The sequence below is a fragment of the Piliocolobus tephrosceles genome, chromosome 9, assembly GCF_002776525.5.
Source record: "Piliocolobus tephrosceles isolate RC106 chromosome 9, ASM277652v3, whole genome shotgun sequence".
In the NCBI taxonomy this organism is placed as follows: domain Eukaryota; kingdom Metazoa; phylum Chordata; class Mammalia; order Primates; family Cercopithecidae; genus Piliocolobus; species Piliocolobus tephrosceles.
Window position 1 is genome coordinate 85,678,267 of NC_045442.1, and position 23,120 is coordinate 85,701,386.

At 48.1% G+C, this 23,120-nt stretch overlaps 1 protein-coding gene across 1 annotated transcript in view; it reads right to left on the bottom strand.

Annotated features, from left to right (window-relative positions):
* Positions 1-4,549: 4,549 nt before the first annotated feature.
* DRGX (dorsal root ganglia homeobox) overlaps positions 4,550-23,120 on the bottom strand; it is a 32,452-nt gene continuing 13,881 nt past the window's right edge. The window contains exon 7 of the mRNA XM_023230112.2: positions 4,550-6,872. Coding sequence (XP_023085880.1) covers positions 6,607-6,872 — 266 coding nt within the window. The 3' untranslated portion in view covers positions 4,550-6,606. The remainder of the gene's footprint in view (positions 6,873-23,120) is intronic.

The window sequence follows — 23,120 nt, forward strand, 5'->3', positions numbered from 1 at the left end:
ACAGTGCCCCTCACTGTCTCATCCCACCTAATCCTCACTGCCCCCATTTTACAGATGAGGAAACTGAGGCTTGGAGAGGGCAGGAGAGTTGCTTAGGTGGTTTGTGTGGGATCCTGGACTCAAGGCTGGGTCTGGTGACACCCGCACTGGGCTGCCATCGCTCCCCACCACCACCACCACTCAGACTGCCACCTGCAGGCTGGCCTCTGGCAGCAGGTGTGAGGGAAGCCAGTGGGGAAAGGGCACTAATTCAAGTCTGCAGCAGAGCAGCTGTTCTCTGGGTCCTTGTGGCCTGAGGCCATGCTGCTCTTATGTTCCCGGGTAAAGTGCTGCACTTAGGAGAAACCCTCTCCCGGCTGCAGGGCCATTAGCTCCCTGACTCCTGAAAAAAACATTTGGCCAGCGCTGACAGATGTGGCCATTACACAATCACTTAGCTCCCTCTCGCTGCCCCATCCAGACCTTGGGAGGAGGAGGGGCCTTGAGGCAGGCAAAGCCCTGGGGAGAGTCCACACAATTCACTTCCTGGCACTGCCTCCTCTCTGCTCTTAGATTGCATTTTGCCAGGCCACACTGATGCAGCAGGAGGCAGCTTCAAACAGCACCATGTGCTGCCAATGACCTTGTTCTCCTGAGAGTGGTTCAAAAACTGCCTTCACATGCATCATTTCCTTGACTCCTCACAATAACCCTCTGTACTCAAAATTAGGATGATTCTTTCCATGACACAGATAAAGAAATGAGGCACAGAGAGGTTAAATGGCTTGCCCACGGTCACATAGCTAGGAATGTCAGGCCTCTGATTCCCAGGCCTGGGATGCTTCCTCCGCCCCAGGCAGCGGTAACCCTGCTGAAGTGTTACCATGCATGGGGAACTCCACCTCAGAGGAGGGTCTCCAGGGCCAGGGCAAGGGCAAGGGCTGCTTCTCTCTGCTGAGTGGAGGAATGAGGCCACCAGAGACTGCAAGGAATGCCTTGCCCCCTTGGCAGCTGCCAGGCAGCCCTTGACCTGGTGGGCCACCAGCTTGGGTAATTTCCTCCTGCACCATCCTCCTTTGCTCTCTAGACCCTGGCTCAGGATGGATGAGTGCCCTCTCCCACTCAACCCCCCACCGCTGTGTGGCCCAGGCAGGGTTGGCAGCCCTCCAACAGCTGGCAAGCCTCCTCTCCCAGCCATAGCAGAGGTCCCAAGATAGGGGTTGCTGTGGCATCTGGTGCACCCAGCTGAACCAGGCCAGGGTCAGGCAGCCACAACTCCAGCGTTGTCCGACAATGCACCCAGCAAGACGGAGGGGGTGGTGCCCAGGACCTAAGGAGGTGTGCTAAAGAGCAATGGCCCATCCTGCACACAGCCAGGCTCTGACAAGAAGCAGCTTTGCCTGGCAGGGGCTCTGCCATCAGTTAAGAGGCCGGTGAGCAGATGGCAGGCAGGAGCAGCAAGCACAGGGTGGGCACCCAGGCCAGTCTTCTTGGTCCCTCCAACAGGGTGCAGGACAGGCCCTAGGCGCTTCCAGGGCACCTGGGTAGGAGAGGCCCTAGGCACTTCCAGGACACCAGTCGAAGCTGCTTTCCACCGAGATGCCTCGCTTTGCCTTGAGGTGGCTCAGAAAGAGGCAGCTGAAAAGTCTATATCTGAGCAGAGGCAACCACCTTCTCTAAAATGCTCTTCCTGGGGGCTGGGGGATGGATTGTGGTTTATCCAAACCCATTACCCTGCCTTCTGCTTTGGGACTGAGAGCCGGGGGCCCGGCTCTGCCAGAACAGCTCAGGCTGGGAGGAAGGTTGGGGTCACTGCTCTTGGCCTCAAGGACTGCAGGCCCCAAGCACCTGCCAGTCCGACACTAATTATGTCATTCCCCTCAGACAGCAGTTGGTGGTGCTGGGGCCAAGGGTGTCCAAATTCGGAGTCCAAGGCTTTGTTGTCATTGGGAGTGTGATCTGGACACAAGCGGGCAGCTGGGAACGGCTCAAAGGGACAGCTGGGTGTTCCACAGCCTTAGGGCCTTTGAGCTTCCTGGGTGCGGCGGGCACACGCTCTGTTCCTACAAGAGTTTGTTGGAGCTTCTGTAGAAGGTATTTGGCCAAGTCTTGATGAGAAAAATAGCCAAATGTGGAATTCTGTAAAGTAGGTTGACAGTGTTCATGAGTGGAGCCCAGAATGAAGCTGCATTATCAGTTAAAAATAATAAAAATATAAGCCCTTACAGTCCCTGTCTCAGGGAAACCTATCATCCTTTGGTTTAACTTGCCTCAGCAGGAACTGTGTTCTCCACATCTGTGCCCTTCTCTGCCTCTGGTGCCATCCCCGTGGGGGTGATGGGGGTATATGCTGGGTGTCGGCCCAGATCCCCAGCCCAGAGACTTAGAGCCATGTCCACTCCCCAGGGCAGGGCAGGGCCGGGCCAGAGTGGCCACGATTGACCACTCCTGATGAGACCAGAGGGGTCTGCTGGCTCAAGTCCCCAAGGGGTGTGGCTGAGGCTGGAAAGCCACAGCGATCCCTGCCTGGCTGATGGCTGTGAGAGAGCAGAGAAGGCCGCGCTGCAGGGGAAAATGAAGGAGGTTCCTGACAACCCCCTGCCTCTTGGTACCTGTCTCACTGGGGTCCCAGGACTAGAGTCTCAGCCATCCTGAGTTCCATGAGATCACTTGGTATCCTCCTCCTAAAGGCACTTTTTGACATAAACTGGCTTCAGTGCTTCCCAGTACTTGCCACTAGAAGAGCTCTCTCTAAGACATTCCCCCTACCCCAGCCTTCATGCCCACCCCTGCCTCTGGCCACCGCAGATTCCCTTCCAAGCTCAAGTGCCTGGGCACACGCATCCTCCTGAAAATCAACCCTCCTACAGCCCACACAATTTGCTCAGGGAAGGGTGTGGCAATCCCAACTCCCTCAACTCCCTCTGTCGGCTCAGGCACAGCTGAGAGCCATTCCATCGTTTTCTTCTTGAGAAAGTGAGGTTTTCACCTGAAAAAGGTCTTCAAGCCTTTGACATGTGTGAGGCTTGGTGGAACAAGAGCTGGCTTTTATACTGCAGTTCATCCATGCCAGGCACCATGTAGCTATCCATTCATTTAATCTCCAAAGAGCCCCGGGAGGCTGGTGCCATTATTACGTAGGAGATAACTGAAACACAGAGAGGTTAGGTGACTCACCCAGAGTCACACAGCCCTTAGGGGTAGGATTCTGAACAAGGGAAACATGCTCTTAACCAACTTCAACCAAGCTCTGAATTTGTAAAGGCTTCACTTTTTCTGGTGAAGCCAGAAAATTAGGAAGAAAGAGAGTTTCCATTAAGTGGACTGGTTGAGTCTCAGGTACCTTCTTGGTGTCCTGTCTTGCTATATCCATCGGAGGGGCCCAGAAGCTCTGGTCACCACTGAGTTCAGGGATTGTTGCTGGGCCTGCTCTTAGACAGGCACACACCTGAAGGCCAGGTGCAGATAAAACGGGGGCAGGCTGGCCCCTGCCCCAGCCAGGCTGGACCCAGGGGAGGGAGACATCTGACAGGGTGCTGGGGTGGTTCATCCTCCCCTCCCACAGGCCCACCCAGGACAGAACCCAAAAGACAGTGAGCAAAGGCAAACCATGACTCACCATCTGTGAAACCTGCTGGGACCAACGGGTCCTCATATGCCTCCATGGTGCTCCTGGCCTTGAAGACTGAGCCCAGCTGATCTCATCAAGTCATTTATTAACCACTCTCTGTGTGACAGCCAATGAAGTCGAGCTTTCCCTCTTCCTATCAAAGGCTATCAACTATGTAGCTTCACAGAAGTTGTCCAATCTAACTATGCCTCGGTTTCCTTAACTGTGAAACGGGAATAGTAGGACTTACATTGTGGGTTTATCATTGGAATTAAATATGCTAACCTATGTAAAGTTTCCAGGAAATGAGACAGTGGCAGAGTCAAAGGAAGTTCTTTCCACCCAACTGAGAGATCAGACACTGGGCACCCACCGAGAAATGGAGGAGGAGCCCCCAAGTGCCCCAAGTCCCATGCCAGGGATGCCTGCCCTGACTCCCTGCCATGCCACAGTTGCTCCTCCTCTGGGCAGGCTGTCATCCCCAACAAGGCCAGGCTGCTGCCCCAGTCACAGTCACAACTTCAGTGGTTTCTACCCAAGCCTAGAGTGCATTAAGGAATGGACTTCATTGTGCCTCAACTAATAAATGAATAATAATAATTAATTAATCAATCCCTGGGGCCCCAGCATCCTTCCCATACTGAAGCCCAGCTGCCTTTTACAGTCACGTGATGAACTCCTGCAGACAGGGCAACCTACGGGGGGCTCCAGGAAGAACGACCCTGCAAGACAGTGCTTGTCAATGACTTGGGGAGGACTCTGATCTGCACAGAGGACCCTATCTTGTCCCAGCATCCACTAAAAGGTTCCTGAGCCAAGGCCTCAATGCCCTCCTCCTGGAAGTTTCCAGGTTTCCATTTGCACATTGGCCAAAGTGGAAAATTGAAGAGCGCAGACTCCACCCAGCCCTGTAGCCTCAGGGCTGGGAGGAACAAAGAGAGGACCTGAGCTTTTTCGGTCTTTCTTTTAACTCCTCTAAATTTATTTGGGTATTTAAACAAACAGAAACTACATCATGCATCGTTACTTTTTGCCTTTGTACAACAAAACTAAGTACTCAATATCTCTGCAGAGGTTTGGTGCTCATTTTTTTTTCCTTTCTTTCAGTAACATCAGGCAGACTTTTCGATATGATCCAGTTTTGCACAGTCACTAGAGTGTCGCATCATGAATTATTAAATCAGTGCTTCGTGGTAATACATAATTTCTTATCAATTATTCATGCTAATGTGTGTGTAGTTTACTTAATTGTGTTATTGACGATCAAAAGTAATTTCCTGAAAGTCCTCAAGGACACAAAATTTAATCAGCATAACTACTTTTCAGATGCAATGCTGTTAAGTATTCTTAATTTGCTCAACAGTTCACTTATTTATGTACCTTTCTGGAGGAAATACGAGTTTAATCAAACAATTAGATTGAAGAGTTAGTGTACATAAGGGCTTGAGCTCACATCCTTCAACCAAACATTCGTAATTACAGGGAAACGGAAGCAACTTTGCCGCTTTTTGGCAAATTGTTTCATCTTTATACTCAACGAGCAAAATACAGCAGGAAGAAGGATTTGATTTTTTTTTCTTTAAAGGAGACAGTATGTTTTATCAAATGCTTCATGGTGATCATAGACGAGGCACGATACACTCAGGAGTATTATTTGGGGGTCATGGAGTGGGGTAAGGTAAAAAGGGAACAGGAAATGTGAAAGTAGAACCTTTCGATGATAATAACTGAAACCAAAATAACCATCATGAAGGCAATAACTATCCGCATGGAAACACCATCAGCAAAAGCCACTAAAGACTGCAACCTTTCAGGTGCTGGGCGCCCCTGCCAGAAAGCGGCAGAGCTTATGCTATTGCACGTTCCCCTTGGATCTCCTCCAGGTCACCATCCACACCAGAGAAAACAGCCACACTAGACCAAAACAGAAGTCTCTGTGAAATTTGGCCCTTTGGAATTAATGCTCTCCACACCATGAGAAAGCTGTCTTCCCCATGCTCCATTTCTGCACATACGCCATTCCTGTCTGCTTTCCTACTTTTTTTCCCTCAGTAAAAAACACCAGCACTGAAGAGCCCCCTCTACATGCCAGGCACCTGGGGAAAGGTAGTTCATCCGTATGCGCAATTATTTCAGAGGCGTTCCTGAAGGGCTTCTTCCCTCTCCAAGGGCCCTTAGGCCCCCTGGACCAGAGAGCTGCTTTTCAGTTGCTTCACTTCCCATCAACCCACAGGTCTATTTGGGAGAGAGGAAGGGCTTGCAGGTGAGTGCTTCAGGTACTGGGGCCACACTGGTTCCACACCCACAGTGTCAAGACGGCAGACCCCAGTTCATGGAGCAGATGGTCCGGGTGATTAGCCCAGTACCCCTGGCCAGATGTGCCAGTGAAATCTCCTGGGTCAGAGCCACCATGGACCTATGGGACAGGCTGTGTCCTGTTGGCCCCTCCCTACCCTACATCTTCTCACTTTCTAACCAAGCCCACAACCAATATTCTCCAACAAGAGAAAGGGCACTACTGCTTGTCTTGGCCCAGGGGAGCAAGAGCCGCTTGGGATTCCACCAGTTCCCCAGTTATCAAACAATGTAAGGGGGACAGGACCTTTTCTTATCATGAAACTTCAGCCCATGCCACAGTTCCTGGGGTTGACAAGACCTTCAAAGGCAGCCCAGGGGGGAAATAGGAAGGGTAATGGATGAGGAATCTACCTCCCTCCGAGACTCTGGGCCTGGATGAAAATCCCAGGGAGGCTCCTCACAGAGAGGGCTCTGCTGCCACCAAGTGCCATCGGGATCTGTTGCCAAAGAAGCCACCACAATACAGCTGCGCTGGTGGGACTCCAGAGGGACCCTCCAGGTGCCAAGGGAGCTGTGGGTCTCACTTGCCCGTCCTGGGTCCATGCAGAGGCCCTGGGGCCGCAGGCTTCTCCTTGCTATTTGGAGAGTTTTCTGTAGGGTCTGAGGCTGGGAGAAGCAGGGGCGGGGGGAGGGCACGCCAGACAGGGCACTGTAGACCCTCATACACTCTTCTCTGCCTCGCTCTGTTCCTTGGTGGGAGAGATCTTGTCCTGGCTGCCATCTGGGGGCGCCGGCTTGGCGACAGGGCCGGGGCTGCTGCTGGTGGAAGGCAGGAGGTTGGCTGACTGTAGGACGGCTTCTGAGTGCTCACGGGCTTTCATGCGCAGGGCGGCCACGCTGGCCGTGCGGTTACTCTGGCAGCCATAGGTGGGAAGGAAGGAGAGTCCCATGGGGTCTGGGACACAGCAAGAGCACAGTGGGCCCCCTGGAAAAGGAAAAACAACAGGCTCCCATCACTGTCCACTTTCTGCCTCTCAGGGCTGGGTGACAGGGAACGGTCTGAGTTCTGAAGGACAGAAAGATTGATTCCCTCTGGTGCCAGATACTAAAGGGAGAAGGACAAGTGCTCAGAACCTCAAAGGGACCTAGTTAATCGTTCAAAGGGATGTCAGAGCATCAGGGACACCCGGTCAGTCCTGGCTCCCTTGCCAAGGAGCTGTGTGGCCTTAGGCCAATATCTTGGCTTCTCTGAGCCTCAGTCTCTACTTCTGTAAAATGGGGTAATACCTACATCGCAGGATTATAAGAAGGATCCCATCAAGTCATTCCACATTCCCATACTGTGTCAAGCACCCCTAAGAACTCACTGGGGTACTGGGGGATACCTTAAATGGAGGGAAACCCAGCCACACGTGTCAGGTGCCAGGCAAGCTGCTGGCTGCAGGCAGTTCCCGGCTTAACCACAAGATCCTGCTGCATTCCTGTCAAGAATGTTATCGCTTTGTGAAGTTGGATTTTGCAAGTACCACACAAAATTCCACATTGGAATATAAAATGTGGGTGGCAGAGTCTAAAAGAATTCCAAGATTAGAGAAGCTGTACAAAGCTTATAAGGCACATAAGCCCCTTAGAAAGGAATAGTGGCCATTTAAAAATGAAAGCAGTCAGGTGCAGTGGCTCACACCTATAATCCCAACAGTTTGGGAGTCTAAGGTAGGAGGATCGCTTGAGCCCAAGAGTTCAAGACCAGCATGGGCAACATAGTGAGACCCTATCACTACAAAATAAAAATAAAAAATAAATTAACCAAGCACAGTGGTATGTGCTGATAGTCCTAGCTACTTGGGAGGCTGAGGCAGGAAGATCACTTGAGCCCAGGAGTTCAAGGGTGCAGTGAGCCATGATTGCATCAATGCACTCCAGCCTGGGCAACAGAGCAAGTCCCTGTCTCTAAAAACAATAATAATAAAAAGAAAAAGAAAAGAAAAACATTATTTTTCTTTCATTGTATAAGTATTATTTTTCAAATAGCTACTAAGTTGTCAGGACATACTTAGTGAGCTGCTTGGATCTAACCATTGAATTAACAGAACTGTTAACTGTTATATATTGCTTATGGTCCAGGGGGTGTCGTGAACTGAGGTTTGAGAACCTCAGAGGGAACCAATTTGGAAAGTGCTTAGTGTGGGTTCAAGCCCAGGTCAATCTTTCTCACCCATGTGTTGCCTCTTGGCTGGTGATAATGGAAAACATGGAGAAGATGGAATTTCTGAAGTGGTCCCAGCCAAGGCTGAGGTCTGCAGCAAGGTCAGCACCAAGGTCAGCACCCTTGTGTCCCAGCTCCCTTGCAGTCCTGGACATGTCCACAGGCTGCAAGTGAGCCTTGAGCTGCTGTCCTGCCTTTCTAAGCATGCTCTGGAGTCCTTCCTCAAACCACCAAGGGGCAGTAATCGTGAGACAAATGCCTGTGCTCACTGGAGCCTGGAAGGCCACTCAGGCCCGGCATCCACTTTCAGAGATCAACCCCAGGGGCAGCTGCAGCTGCACCAGCTTTTCCAGCAGCTGGGACGTCCCCACCCTCCCTTCCCAAGACAGCCTTCCTAATGCCAAAGCCAGGGTACCTTCTGCTCCCCTCAAGCACATTCACGAATCCTCCTCTTCCTTGCCAAGCCGCTGAGAGACAAAGGGAAGCTCACCTTTACCACCCACTGCTCCTCTTATCACATTATGGTCACCCACACTGTAGACGTGGCTCATCTCCCTCTCCAGGTAAGGAAACTGAGTCTCCAAATTTGCAGTTTATTGTAGAGAAGGGACCAGAACCTCCTGGTGACCTTTCCCTCTCCTGTATCATAATGGGAGGTTTAAATGCAGCTTCACCTCCTGCCTCAAGTTTGACTGAGGGGCTGATCCAGTAGGCAGCAGATACCAGAATGAGTGTGAGGCAGCACACACGCAAAGTGTGCAAGGGAGCTCTAGGACCAGCCCCACTGCCCTGCAGGCCCACTGGCCTCCAGCCTGTCATGCATTTAGTCAAACCCTGGGGCCTGGCTGCTCCACTTCTCCTAGGGGCTCTTACACAGGCATAGCCACACCCTGACACCAGTCACTGAGAGACTCTCAGAGGGAATGACAGCTTTTGCTGGGAACAATGCCTTCTATGAGTCTCAGGCCTTCCTGATGGTTAGAACCCACCCTCAGGGGCCCTTGTCTTCCTCCAAGTCTCCCTGCCCAAGTGCACTCACTGGTGAGGAGCACCTAAGGTGTGAAGACACCAAGTTATTAAGAATGGTGGTCCCCCTTGGAGCGGGTATGCTGTAGATTTATATTTTCCTCTCTATGTCTATTTAGAATTTTTTTTGTTTTTCTACAATGAAAATGAATTTCTTTTAAGTTTAGAAACATAATGTTAATTTTAAATGAATGTTAAAAAGAAGGAAGATCAAAGACAGACCCAGCAGGCACATCTGAGAGCAGAGATTGGTTAGGGCTATAGGCTCTCAAGGACCTGGAAGGGGCCACCGTCCTCAGGCTTAGCCCTGGGTAGCCGGTCCTGGGTCAGGCCAGATGAGAAAGATGGGCTCAATCCATCTCAGGCTGGTATTAACCCAGCCAAGGCCTTGCTTCAATGTAACCATCAATGGTGAGTTCAATGTTCTGTAACTCAGTGGGAAATCTAGCCATGTACCAGACGTAGAAGTGACAGAGCCTCCTTCCCCTGGAGCCATAGCTTACAGCCGCTAGGTCACACCTGCAGCGGACCCCAAGAAAGCCACCCGTAACTATACTGCTGGCCCTCAAAACCCAAACTTAGAAGTTAAGAGGAATAAATTAACTCACAGAACCAAGGCTGCAGCAGGGTGAAGAGTCTATGTGTGCCTAGCTTACCCCCTACGCACATACACACACAGCACTGGATTGATGGGAAACTGAGGACCAAGTGAAGCCAAGGACCCTGTAGTTAAAAAGAGTTAAGGACGGTACATACCATGGAATATGACTCAAAAGGAAGGGAATTTTGACACTGGCTCCGACAGGGGTCAACCTTGAAGAAATTATGCTAAGTGAAATAAGCCAGTCACTAAAAGAAAAAATCCTGCAGGAGTCCTCTTCTGTGAGGTCCCCAGAGTACTCCAATTCCCAGAGACAGAAGTAGAATGACACAGACCTGGGGTGGGGGAGGGGAAGTGGGAAGATGGGGGAAGTGGGAAGTTTGCAAGATGAAGAGTTCAGGAGATTGGCTGCGCATCAACAGGAATGTGCTTAATACAACTGAGTCACACACTTAAAAATGGTTAAGATGGTAAATTTTACGTTATGCGTATTTTACCATAATCAAAAAGAAAATAAGATAGTTTTTTTTGTTTGTTTTTATTTTTTAAGTATACTGGCCAGAGGTGAGTTGAGGGCAAAGTGATCCAGGAAGATGAAGTGTGCACAGGGTAGCCAGGTCTGTTTTTACTCCTTCAGTGAGCAAGAATCTCCAAAGCCCCTCCAGCTGCCAAACACTCACCCAGCCACACCCAGTCCCATGTCCATGGGGCTGGCAACCGACTGCACTCACTGGGCCTTTGCCTAAGGAAGCTTCACAGGGTTTTCACACTTATCCCTCCAGTTCCTGACCATTGGTGGCAGGGGCAGGGAGGAGTGGAATTCCTCAGCAGACAGCTGACTCCGATAGGTGCGCACTGACCAACAAGAGTCTTGGGGCCCAGCACAGTGGCTCACACCTGTAAAACCAGCACTTTGGGAGGCCTAGGAGAGTGGATCACCTGTGGTCATGAGTTCGAGACCAGCCTGACCAATATGGTGAAATCCCGTCTCTACTAATACAAAAATTAGCCGGATGTGGTGGCATGCACTTGCAGTCCCAGCTACTCTGGAGGCTGAGACAGGAGAATTGCTTGAACCCAGGAGGCAGAGGTTGCGGTGAGCCAAGATCGTGCCACTGCACTCCAGTCTGGGTGAAAGAGTGAGACTCCTTCTCAAAGAAAAAAAAAAGAGCTTTGGGCACACAGCCCGACACGTGCCATCACTCCCTTTCCTCATCTGCACCCTTTCTTCATCTGCACCCCAAGCCTGAACTGCAGCTAAAGCGTCCGTCAAAGGGGGCAGATGCCTGTAGGTGGACACAAAAACACAGTAACAGCCACACCCAGGAATGTGGCAAATGAGCCCTGGCCATCTGAAGGGAAGTCCTCAGAAGCTGCCAAAGGGGCTTCCCCTGAACCTGCCCATACCTGAATGAGAACTGGGAAGATGTGTGGATCCAAGACAGAGGTATGGACAAGATTGAAAGAGGCCACTGTGTAAGAAACAAGATTAAAAGCAAACAGGGGACAAATCTGGTGAGATGGTTAACAAGCAAAAGTATAAAGTCTATAATCTGCATCCAAGGATCCATCTGCACAAAGGAGACATGGCTCAGTGATCAATCATGTATGGTCAATACGACTTCACAGTAACTTCACGGCCATCCCACAGGGTTGTGGGTTGCCTTAACAGAGGCAGAACCTGCAGAGAAAGGGAGGGTAAAGTCCTTCTCTCTTGTGTGATGGTCACACCCTGCCTTATGTCTCCCATCAACAGACACTTCTGTCATCACCCTAAAGAGAAAAGCAGTTGAGGGGATAGGAAATACAGTGATCTGGGCACATACACATGTTAACTTAAATTGTCCAACAATCAGCATCTCCCTTGAATTCTATAGCCATTTTTTGCAAAGGAAAAAAATGATTTTGATTTCTCAGTGATCTGACAGTACCAATATGCTGCCTGCACAAACAACTTCATGGACCCTGAACACTTTTGAGAACTTGAAATAACATGATGGAGCTTCATCCTCCATATAGAACACACTGCGACTATGACAAATTATATTAAAGGAGGATATTTAGTTCCCAGGGTGATTCATTAGTAAATAGTTACTGAGTAAAAATCCAGACCCAAAGCTCATGCACTGTGGCCATGAAACATGTGCTCAAGTAGAGGCCGGGCACAGTGGCTTGCACCTATAATCCCAGCACTTTGGGAGGCTGAGGCGGGTGGATCGCTTGAGCCCAGGAGTTTGAGACCAGCCTGGGCAACATAGCAAAACCCTGTCTCTACAAAATATACAAAAAATTAGCCAGGTGTGGTGGCAGATGCCTGTAATCCCAGCACTTTGGAAGGCCAAGGCAGGTGGATCACCTGAGTTCAGAAGTTCAAGACCAGCCTGGCCAACATGGTGAAACCCCATCTCCACTAAAAATACAAAAATTAGCCAGGCATGATGGTGTGCGCCTGTAATCCCAGGTGCTCTGGAGGCTAAGGCAGGGGAATTGCTTGAACCCAGGAGGTGGAGGTTGCAGTGAACTGAGATCATGCCACTGTATTCCAGCCTGGACAACAGAATGAGACTCTATCTAAAAAAAAAAAAAGCCGGGTGTGGTAGCACACTGCTGTAGTCCCAGCTACTAGGACCTTCACCAAATGCTTAAAGATTCTCCTATGTGCAAAGTGCATTTCTATTTCTAACATAAGTTGTATGATTTCCAAGACTGCCACAAACTAGAAAGAAATGTGGCTACTAGTGGCAGACCCATTGATGGTTAATACTGAGAAAAGAGACAAAATGTTATAAAACAGCCAAAAACCCTCCAAATGCACAATAAACTGGAGCCATTTGCACAGAGGCAAGCAGAGCAGAATACCGGGATGGCCCAAAGCCATCGCAGTGGCCACTGTGGGTCTCAAGGTATGATGTTTGACAGGGCTTTGAAAACTGCACCAAGCCTGTGACTATTAGTCATGGGGCCACTGAGTTGGTCATGAGAGGAGCTAGACTCTGCCTCTTTATTACATCATAAAGTGACAAACACACTTAGAAAAAGTCTACCCTAAAACCAAGTCATCATTATGGAAACCCTATAAACAAGTGACAATAGGACGTCTCCGGGGCCAGAAAGCCCAGTGCATCTGTGTAGGGCAGAAGAAGGTGATGAAAAGAAGAAGGTGGTCGGAAGAAGGTGGTCGGGAGAAGATGGTCAGAAGAAGGTGGTCAGAAGAAGGTGGTCGGAAGAAGTCTGACCCCTGACCCCACTGTTAACCAGACACAGGACCCACCTTCATCCACTCAAGCTTCAGCTTCTGCGCCTTAACACATCTACTTTGGTGATAAATCCTATAAAGCAACTGGTACTTAATCCTCAAACAATTATTTCCTCAACCCCATGCAAATGAAAGGACAATTCTAAGTCACAATCCACAGCTTATTCCAATTTCTGGTTCAATTCCATGACCAGCTGAAGAACCCAAGTTGTACCGAGTATCCCCCAGAGGACGCCACGATGTACACGAGACCTGCAACCATACTCATGCACACACACGTAACACTACATACGTGCACGTAGGGTATATGCAGTGACTGCGCTCACCGGCACTGCATGCCTACCCTGCCTTTGGCACAAGCCGTACGCCTTTTCACAGCTGTATTTGTTCCTCAGTGAAATCTTCCCATCTGGCCAAAAAGTAATTTATACTGCCAAGAGAATTTTGAAGAGTGAGCCAAACAAACTTTCAAAACCCCCTTCTTAATTACTTGATTTCTATACATGGGGCTGTAGAAGGGAATAGAAGAGTACTTTTTGTTTTTGTTTTTTTAATTTGTCAAAAAGCTATCATGTGCTCACTTCAGCAGCACATACACTAAAATTGGAACAATAAAGAGAAGATAAGCAAATAATATTTTTTAAAGATAAAAATTTAAATAAAAAAGTTTAAGCTAGTATTAATGGGCTAAAAATTGAATTAACTACTAAGGAAGTCATACTTGTGTGCATATAACAACAACAAAAAACATGAATCAACCAATGGTCCAATAATAGGGAACTAGCTGAATAAGTTATACCCATATAGAACACACTACAACTATGACAAATTATATTAAAGGAGGATATTTAGAACCATGAAAAAGATACTAATGAAATAAGACATTTAAAGAATTGGTAAAGGAGCAGTAAATAAACAATAAGTCATCAGTCAGTCAACATGCATACATTTTGGAATACATATGCATGTGTATAATACATACACATGTGATAGACTAAATGTTGATGATGTCCTCCCACCCCAAAATTCATATGGTGAAATCCTAAACCTCAAGGTTTGGGAGGTGGGGCTTTTGGAAGATGATTAAGTCATGAGTATAGATCTCTCAGGGACTAATGTCCTTACATAAGAGACCCTAGAGGGTCACCCTGTCTCTTCCTCTTCCACTATACAAGGACACAGCAACAAGACACCATCTATGAATCCAGTGCCCTCACAAGACTCTGAGTCTGCCAGCACCTTGATCTTAGACTTCCCAGCCTCCAGAACTGTGAGAAATACATTTCCATTGTTTATAAGCCCCCGGGTTTATGATATTTAGTTATAGCAGCCCAAACCGACTAAGATGATCCATATCCACATATACTAACACACATATATGCACATAGTGTACATATGTATATGTATAGCCATAGACCACATCAATCTAGCATCATGGGTATATGTATGTAAATATAAATTTACTTAGAAATAGAAAAATGTATAAATTTAAATTCTTAATTTAAACTTTTTAATTTGTAAGTTATTAAATACAAGTTTATTAGATATATAGATATAGATATAGATATAGATATAGATATACTCATAAGTGACATCTTAAAATGTTCCAATACCAAAATATTCACAGTATCTGGTTCTGGGTGTTGAGGCTATGAATTTTTTTTATTTGTGTTTTATTGTAAGTTTTGCACTTTCTAAACTGACCAGGTATTACTCTCATAGAAAGAGTAATCTCCTTGGGGTTTGTGATTTCCTGTCTTCTCTCATTCAGAGATGGCAACAGATGTTCTCCTTCAGCACAGAGTCCCCCACAGGTTGCTAAGGGATAAAGACCATGTCTTCACCACCCAGTGAAGACTCCAAGATGACTAATGGCATCCGTCTGCACTCAGGGTATTGACAGCAAACACAGGGCTGAGGGTGCGCCACGAGATTCACCAGCAACCTTCTATTCATCTCCCCTCTCATTTGTGTGGACCAAAGTCAGTGAGTCCCTCCCTGCCCGCCCCCACCCCATGAAACCCCTAAAAGGCCATGACTCCCTCCCTCCCCCTGGCAGACTTGTGCCATCACAAAAGTCTATGCAAGAGCCCTCTGGTCCTTAAATGCAGTCTGAGAACATGCTACTACCTCCTGGACACTAAATTAAAACACACAATTTGATTTCCATTAAGTTACAGCAAATTCTGCTGAATTGATCTAATCGGCCTCCATTCCTATATGACATCATGCTTTAAAGGTTTGGTCTGAATATAAATACTTAATGTAATAAATACAGTCTGAAATATTTGATCTCCTTGGCAGTTTAATTGATCTACTACCAAGACTGACAGGAAAAATTAAGTTAGCTCTGTCTCGTCTCTGCCAATAGCACATTTTCATCATAAAGGTATGTGGACTCCAATGCTGGTGACAAGGAGAACTCTCACACCCCGTCTTCCTGTTGAACATTCAGGTTAGGGTAACAAGAGTTGAACAGAAAATGAATGCATGGGTTTATGAGACATCTAGTGTAAACAGCATAGTTCACTTCTTTTCACTTTGTAGTAAAATAAATGAACTGATAAACATTCTGTGAGTCATCACACCGTTTCCTTATAGTTCACATGGAGAGTTTAAGTGGGAATATCGGTAGATGTCTACAATATTTAAGCGTATTTTTAGCTGCTGTGTTTAAGTGCAGTCACCAATAATCAAACAAAAAACAAGGCCAAATTCGCACCTGGACACACTGTCTTCTCCTAATGCAACTCCTGAAGTACTTTCTCCTCCTCTTGTTTTATGGCTTATTTCTTGTCTTTTCACCATGAGCCGTGTTTGTTTTTGTACACACCTCACCTCCCAAGCTTGATGTGTGTGCCTCCCCCATCCAATCTCACAGCCCTGATTGCAGAACAAAACTGTCCCATTTTGGTACAAAGTAAACACTCTGTGAATATTTAGTGAAGGGAGAAAAGGAGAGAGAATCTATCTTTCTTGACTGAGTTGGCATATTTTAGTTCTTCAAAGTTGCCATCTCCCGAGTTCTAAGCTTCCTCAATACCCCGTGGAAAGAAAAACTATATTCTTAACAAAGTTACCCAATCTGATTAATGTCAAAATCCCTGGGCTAATTTGGAAGGGGTTTTGGTGGAATCAGCTCTAAATCCCACCCGTCCCTTAATTTCACCTATTACATGTAAGGCCTTTATCTCGACAATTACTTATGCACTCAGCAAACACTCATTGATGGGGGCCAACTCAACTGACCATTCCAACCAGAGCTTTGTGTTCTGACACAGTCTCAGGGCCAGTGCACATGTTCTATTTCTGCTTGGATGTCTCCGCAGGGTCAAACAAATAATGACAGTGGCCCCCAGATCCAAGGACCCTCAGCACAGCCAGAACAGCCACAGGGACGCATGTTCCTGGCAGTCAGATGCCAATTCACACAACCCTCCCTCCTTTCAGTGGCGGCCAGAGCTCGGCATGGGCAGGGTGCTTCTCCTGCTGCCTCTGGCACCAGCCAGAGCCTTCTGCTCAGCTCTGTGCACTCCAGGGCCCCATTGATTAGCAGGAAGGGCAAACCCATCAGCACCCATAGGAAATGGCTTCTGGAAAGAGAGTTGCAGGTTTTCAAGTCAGAAGATGACAGAAGGTGCCTGTCAAAGGAGCAGAATCAATACAGGGTGTAGGGGGCTGGAAGGTGGCACACCCAGGTCCCTGAATTGTTGTGCCTCTGACATTCATGCTATGTGACCTTGGACAGTTCTATCTCTTCTCCAGGCCTCAGGTTTCCCAACTATATTCTGCAGAAGCAGTGGTAACGTGCTCGTCAAAGAGATTCCTTACAAATCTTAAGTGCCAGGATTCTCCGCCTGTCTTCCTGACATCAGCTAGGCATGGAGGGGCCAGGGTTGACCCAGTCATTTTCTCCATGAGGAATGACCACTTCTGTCCCTTGAGTACTCTGCTCCCCAAATGCCTGTATCCTCAGAAACGAGCCAGGGGCCCTGGGAGACTGTGTTGTTTTCCTGGAGCCCCATGTGCTGCCCACACACCACGAAGCCCAGTCACCACGCACTGGGTACTGGGAGACCCTCCCATGGGAGAGTAAATGCTTGCAGGAAGCAGAAACCTCTGCCCCGGCGATCCAAACCCAAGCCCTAATCAGATTCCAAGTGACTTTTTGGCCTCAACATCATGACTCTAACAACAATTACAAGCACTTAGGTGGATTTGGATGTGCCAGATACGTGGACACCATTAGGTATGGCCATTACAGTCTTTGTTTCACAGGTGAGGAGCCTAGCATCCACCCCAAGGTGACCCAGTGTCAAGAAAGAGGCAGCACTGCCAGGTTCCTTCCCTGTGTTCATGTTTCTCTCTGCCTGGGGTCTCTCACCCACTCACAGCTTAAGCATCTTCTCTGGAAAGACTTCTTCCTGTGAAGAAAGTTCCTCCGTCCTCTGGGCTTCCCCATACCTTGTATGCCCTTGTTTGCTTCTATGAGAGTACATGACTGTCACCTGAACTGGGATTCTTGGTGGACCTGTCTGTTTCTCCAAGCCCACCTCCTCAAACTGCCAGACCCTTTGGGTAGGGATAGTCTAATTCATTGGTCTAATTCATTGCTAAGTGCTCAACCTGTGGTTCAGAGTCTGGCAAAGTGTAGCTACTCAGTGGGTGTTGAATGAAGAACAGGAAAGCCTCGTCTCTGGAGTCCAGCAGGTGGCCAGCAGTGCAGAGCCAGGTGCCAATATCTTTGGAATCTCCTAAGAAAGGACCTTCTCTCAGGCCCAGAGCAGCACAAGATTCTTTCCTTCTTTTCCCAGACTGCGTTACATTTTACTCTGCACCAGACTCTGTGCTGGGGCAGAGGTAGGTGGAAGGATCCAGAGGTGCGTTGGATGTGACCAGTGCCCTTAAAATGTAAATAGTCACAACTAGAAGTACGGGTGGTCAAAAACAAACACCCCAACTCATGGCAGGGGCCAGCATAACCTTGATACTTGTGGCAGTTAGTGTCTGCAGTCAGTCTCAATGGACCACACCTCCCAGGACTCACGCCCACTTGCAGTCCCCTCTGCCTGAGTCTGGGCTGGCCCAGCGATTGGCTTTAATAGGATGCAGCAGCAGTGACACTATACCCATTCTGGGTGTGACCCTTAAGAAGGCCTGGCATCTTCTGCTTTATACTCTTGGTACCCAACCACCACTCAACCCCACCCCAAGCTAACCATAGGAGAGACCATGTGGAGAAAGAGGGAGAAGTTCAGCCTCCCAGCATTTCTGTAAAAGCACCAGACACCTAAGTAATGCCATCTTGTATATACCAGGCCTAGCTGCCATCTGATTGCAACCTCACAAAAGATCCTAAGGAAAAGCAGCCGAAGAACTGCCCAGTTGAGCCCAGCCAGTCCTCAGAATGATGACAGATAACAAAACAGTTGCTATTTTATAATACTAACTTTTGGGGCAACCACAGTTAAGTAAAACCGTACCAAAATCTGGAATGGAGATTATAAGAAAAAAAAACAAAACAAAACACGTCCATCTCCTCATGATCATAGCTGCAAACACCCTAAAGAAAATATTAGCAAACCAAATTCAGTAATATGTAAAAAGAATAGCATGTCACATCCAATTTGGGTCTATTCCAGGAATGTGCAGTTGTTTTAACATTTACAAAAAAGAATCAATATAATTCATCCTACTAATATATTGAGAAAGAAAAAAATCATACAATCAGCTCAACAGCTACAGAAGAAATGATGAAATTCAATATTCATTAATATTAGCAATTTTTTAAAAAGACAATCAAGAAAAAATTCTTAGAAAACTAGGACAAGAAGAAAATATATTTAATTGATAAACAGTATCTTTTAAAAAAAAAAAAAAAAAAGCAGGCAGCAAACACAACTGTCAAACCCTAACAGCTTCCTCATGAGATCAATAAAGCAACAGCAGGTCACACACACCACGTATGACATGATTCCATTCACATGAGATGTCCACAGTCTGCAGAGACAGAGGGCAGGGTCAGGGTTGCCCTGGGCTGTGCAAAATGGAGAAAGTGCCAGTGACTGATAATGGATACAGAGTGGTGAAAATGTTCTAAAATTGATTGTAGTGATGGTGAACACTCAAATGGTGAATATTCTAAAAGTTATTGAATTGTACACTTTAATGGATGAATCATATAGAATGTGAATTATATCTCAATAAAGCTTTAAAAAAAAAATAGAATAAGGCCAGATGCCTGTTTTCACCACTTCTGTTCAATACTGTACTAGAGGTTCTAGCCAGCACAGTCCCACAAGAAAAAGAAATTGAAAAGTATAAGCTTGGAAAAGAATAGACAAACAATCTTTATAGACATGCTTGTGTACATACAATATCATAAAGAATCTATGACTAAGCCTAATTGCAACAAATCTTGTAAACATAATGCTCAGCCAAAGAACTCAGACACAAAAAAATACATACTGTAGGACTCCATGTATATGTGTGTATATATTTTTGTGTGCTATATATTTACTATATATATAGTACATGTATGTATATGTGAAGTTCAAAAAAGTCAAGACTATAGATTGAGCTCCCCGAGTCCAAAATTTGAAATGCTGTAAATCTAAAGCTTTTGCATGCCAACACGACACCCAAATAAAATGCTCATTGGAGTGTTTCAGATTTAGGATTTTCAGACTTGGGATGCTCAACCACTAAGTAAAATGCAAATATTCTGAAATCCAAAAAAAAAATACAAAATCACAAACACTTCTGGTCCAAGCACTGTGGATAAGGGATACTAACCGGTACAGTGTTTCAGAATGCCTACTTCAGTGGTAAAGTTATATCATCATAAAAGTCAGCAGAGTGGTGTCTTTTGCTAAGAGGAAAAGTGACGTGAGTAAAACAAGGCACATGGAGTTGGGAGTGTGGAGTGCAAGCAAGGTAATCTGGATGCTTGAAACCATTAATGAAGTCCTAGGTGCATGCTTCATGCATTTTTCTAATGAATATCCTATTTTACAATACAACCATTATAAAAAAAATTTAAAAATTTTTTTAAAACATCACAATTTTTTAAAAAAGGAAAACATCATTAAAGAAGAAAAGGGGAAAGATGGTTTCAGGGGGCCTCAGAGGAGGAAGAGGTCACTTCTGACTCTTACGTCAGCCTTTGTGGACAAATGCTACAGCCAATACAGCCCTCAGAAGCTGGACATTTCAGCCTGGCCTGGAAGCCCAAGGGCAAAGACCAAAGCAAAGCAAAACATTCTTGACTAATGCAGGGGCCATACCCTTAGGAAGGCCATGGCCAGACCTCTGCTAGCACTCCCTTCCCCTGCACATCCTTCCCCTCATCCTCATGTACTCTGTGCAGGACCAGGACTGCCGCTCAATTGCTCGTGTCTAGTGAGTGCCACTGCATGCCTGCACAACGCGGGGCACATGACCTACAGCAGCTCCTTCAGTCCTCACAGCGTCCAAGGTCTCTGCGGGGAAGATGGGGCCAGACTCCAGCCTGTCTGTCCCCAGACTCCTCCCAGCCTGGGCCTTACCTGCAACTGGCTGGAACCATCTCACCTCTCCAGAGGGGATGAGGAGGAAGGCAAGAAGGAGTCAGATCTTACCCCATTGTCCTGCTGCTGTTCTCTGGCCTCGGGCTCTGACTCTAGGGAACCACACTGGGGACAAGGGTCCCCATCATGTCCACCTTGCCCAGAAGGCTGACCCCTCCCACCTGGGAAGTTCAGCTATGATGCTGCCACTCGGCAGGCTGCCCTGCCGGGTGCAGGGGGTTGCTGTGACTCCTGCAGCGTGAGCATGCAGTGAGTTATGAAAGCTTTCCCCTGGCAGCTGTAATTATGTCCCACCTCACACCCAGCTCTGTGAATCACAGGTTAGAGGCAGACCAGCTAAGTGCACTGGGGAGAGCACCTCCTCCACTGTGACTCTCCAGCCCCAGCTGCTCCCACCCGGCCTGTGGCCAGCACTTCCCCGGAACAAACCCAGGCGCCTCCCTGGCCATTAATAACCTCCTCTGCATTAATGAATTGTGAATGCAATCCTGGCCATTAAGACAGCCTAAGAAAATTCTTTGTATTGGGACAGATTTTTTTCTAGACACCCATTATTGTCATGTTAATCCTCTCCGCACAGGAGTAGGGTCCTGCTCTCTTCTTATTCGAGAGTTTCCATAAAATAAAACATGCCCACAGTGAGCCCAGCAAGCCTGCCTGGCCGTCCCAGAGGACAAAGCACATCACTGCATGAAGCCCCAGGGAGCCCCAACCACGAAATCCTACAAAGGACATCTCAACAGGGTCAAAAATTGGAGCAACAAGGGTTACAAGGAAAGGGTAAATTTCAGTAGCAATAAAGTTTACAGAAATGGGAGAAGTTTTGGAGAAGAAGATACTTTACTGAGTCCTTTAAAAGTGAATGGGGTCTAGGGACTGCAGCTGGGCATGAGAATGGAGGACTGGTCAGCAATAGTAGCTGGTGTTCAATGATGGTTAGTGATAGTGTTGCCTCCCACATGCTACACACTGTCCTGAAGGCCTCAAATGCTCTAGCTCGTGTTCTCCTCTTTCAGTCTTACGAATTCAGTGCTATCGTGATCAAGATCCCCATTCTGCAGATGAGCGGGCAGAAGTACAGAGTGTTTCGGTGATTTACTCAAGATGTGCATGGCTACAGAATGGGAGAACTACGGTTCACACCAGCAGGCCCTTGCTGGAAGCCACTGTGCTAGTCAGCTGCTTCAGAATTAAAGGAGAAAATACCCGCAAGAGTCTGGTTTCTGATTGCCTAGCTCTGTCTCTGGTGGGCAGCTTCCTGACTGGAGGCAACCAGTTGCCTCGCTGCCTGATGGGGTCAGCCTGATGGCCATCCAGGCACCCTCCTGGTAACCCTGCAGGCTGGTCTGCCACACCTGCACCCGTGGACGCTCCACCTGGCCAGCCTCACTGGAGCAGCCAGGAATTCCTTCCCAAAAAGGGCTGCCATCTCCCACATCCCACCTCCAACCCTTGCCCGGCTCCCTCTGGCCCAAGCAGCCCTGCTGACCTTGGCAGCCACATCTTTCTCGTGCACATGCTGCCCCACAGGCCCCAGCACCAACCCTGCTGGGCTAGCATCGCCAGCTCTCTCAATATGTGGAGGGTCTCTCAATATGTGCAAGACAAGGACTTCACATCCATGGCAACCATGCCCAGAACCAAAAGACCAGGACCGCCTGTTCAGAGTCCTCTGATGTGTAACCACACATAATGCTCTCAGCGGCACCCCAGTTGCTCACTGGGAGAACAGGTCTTGCCCTGGGACATTCGGAGCCCTGCATCGACCTCACATTCTAGCTGGGGGCTGGTGCAGCACGGAACAGCCTTCGCGTGGATCCTCAGTCACAGGAGAGCAGCACTCAGAGGGTATCCAGAGCTGGGCCCAAACCTCCGTGGCCTACCCAGAGACATTTGTTGTCTTTGGTCCAGGGCTGTGTGATTCCAGTAAGACCACAAAGCCTGGGGAAAGAGACTAGCACTGATTTGGGTCTGGGAGCTGAAAACAACTTTGATTCATTTCTTCTGGGTGAATTGCAAGCTGCTTGGAGAAGTGGTTGGGATGTCTGGGCTAGAAGGGGCCCCAGGGCTCAGCCCACATTGGTTCTGGTCTCTGTGGTCCTGGGCAAGTCCAGCCCCTCCCCCAGTAGACTTATGACTGTCCTCACTTGCTGGGGAGCAGCAAAGGGGGATGTCCAAGTCCTCTCATTGTCCCCCAACCAGCGGTGCTCATCCAGAGGAATGAATGAAAAAGTGGTGTCTGGTAGTGCCAGGCAGGGAGGGAGGGACACATCGGGAACCCGAGGACAGCAGTCCATCCCAAGGGGGTGACCCACCCAAATCAGTGATGTGTGAGCAAGCGACTTCCCCTCCCCAAGCCTTGGTTTCTCATTTATAAAAAGAGCTCAGTCAGGTGCCTTCTAGCATGGGCATGCATACTGTGCTAGTCCCCTAGTTGACTAGCAGCCCCTAGGGAGCAGGATTCAGGCCTGAGAAAAGGAGAACTGGTTCAGCCAAAAGTTGTGCCCAGCCACCTCTGGGGATGCAGGAAGATGAGGGAGGTTATGTCATAGCCCAGAGGTCCTCAAACTGAGCTA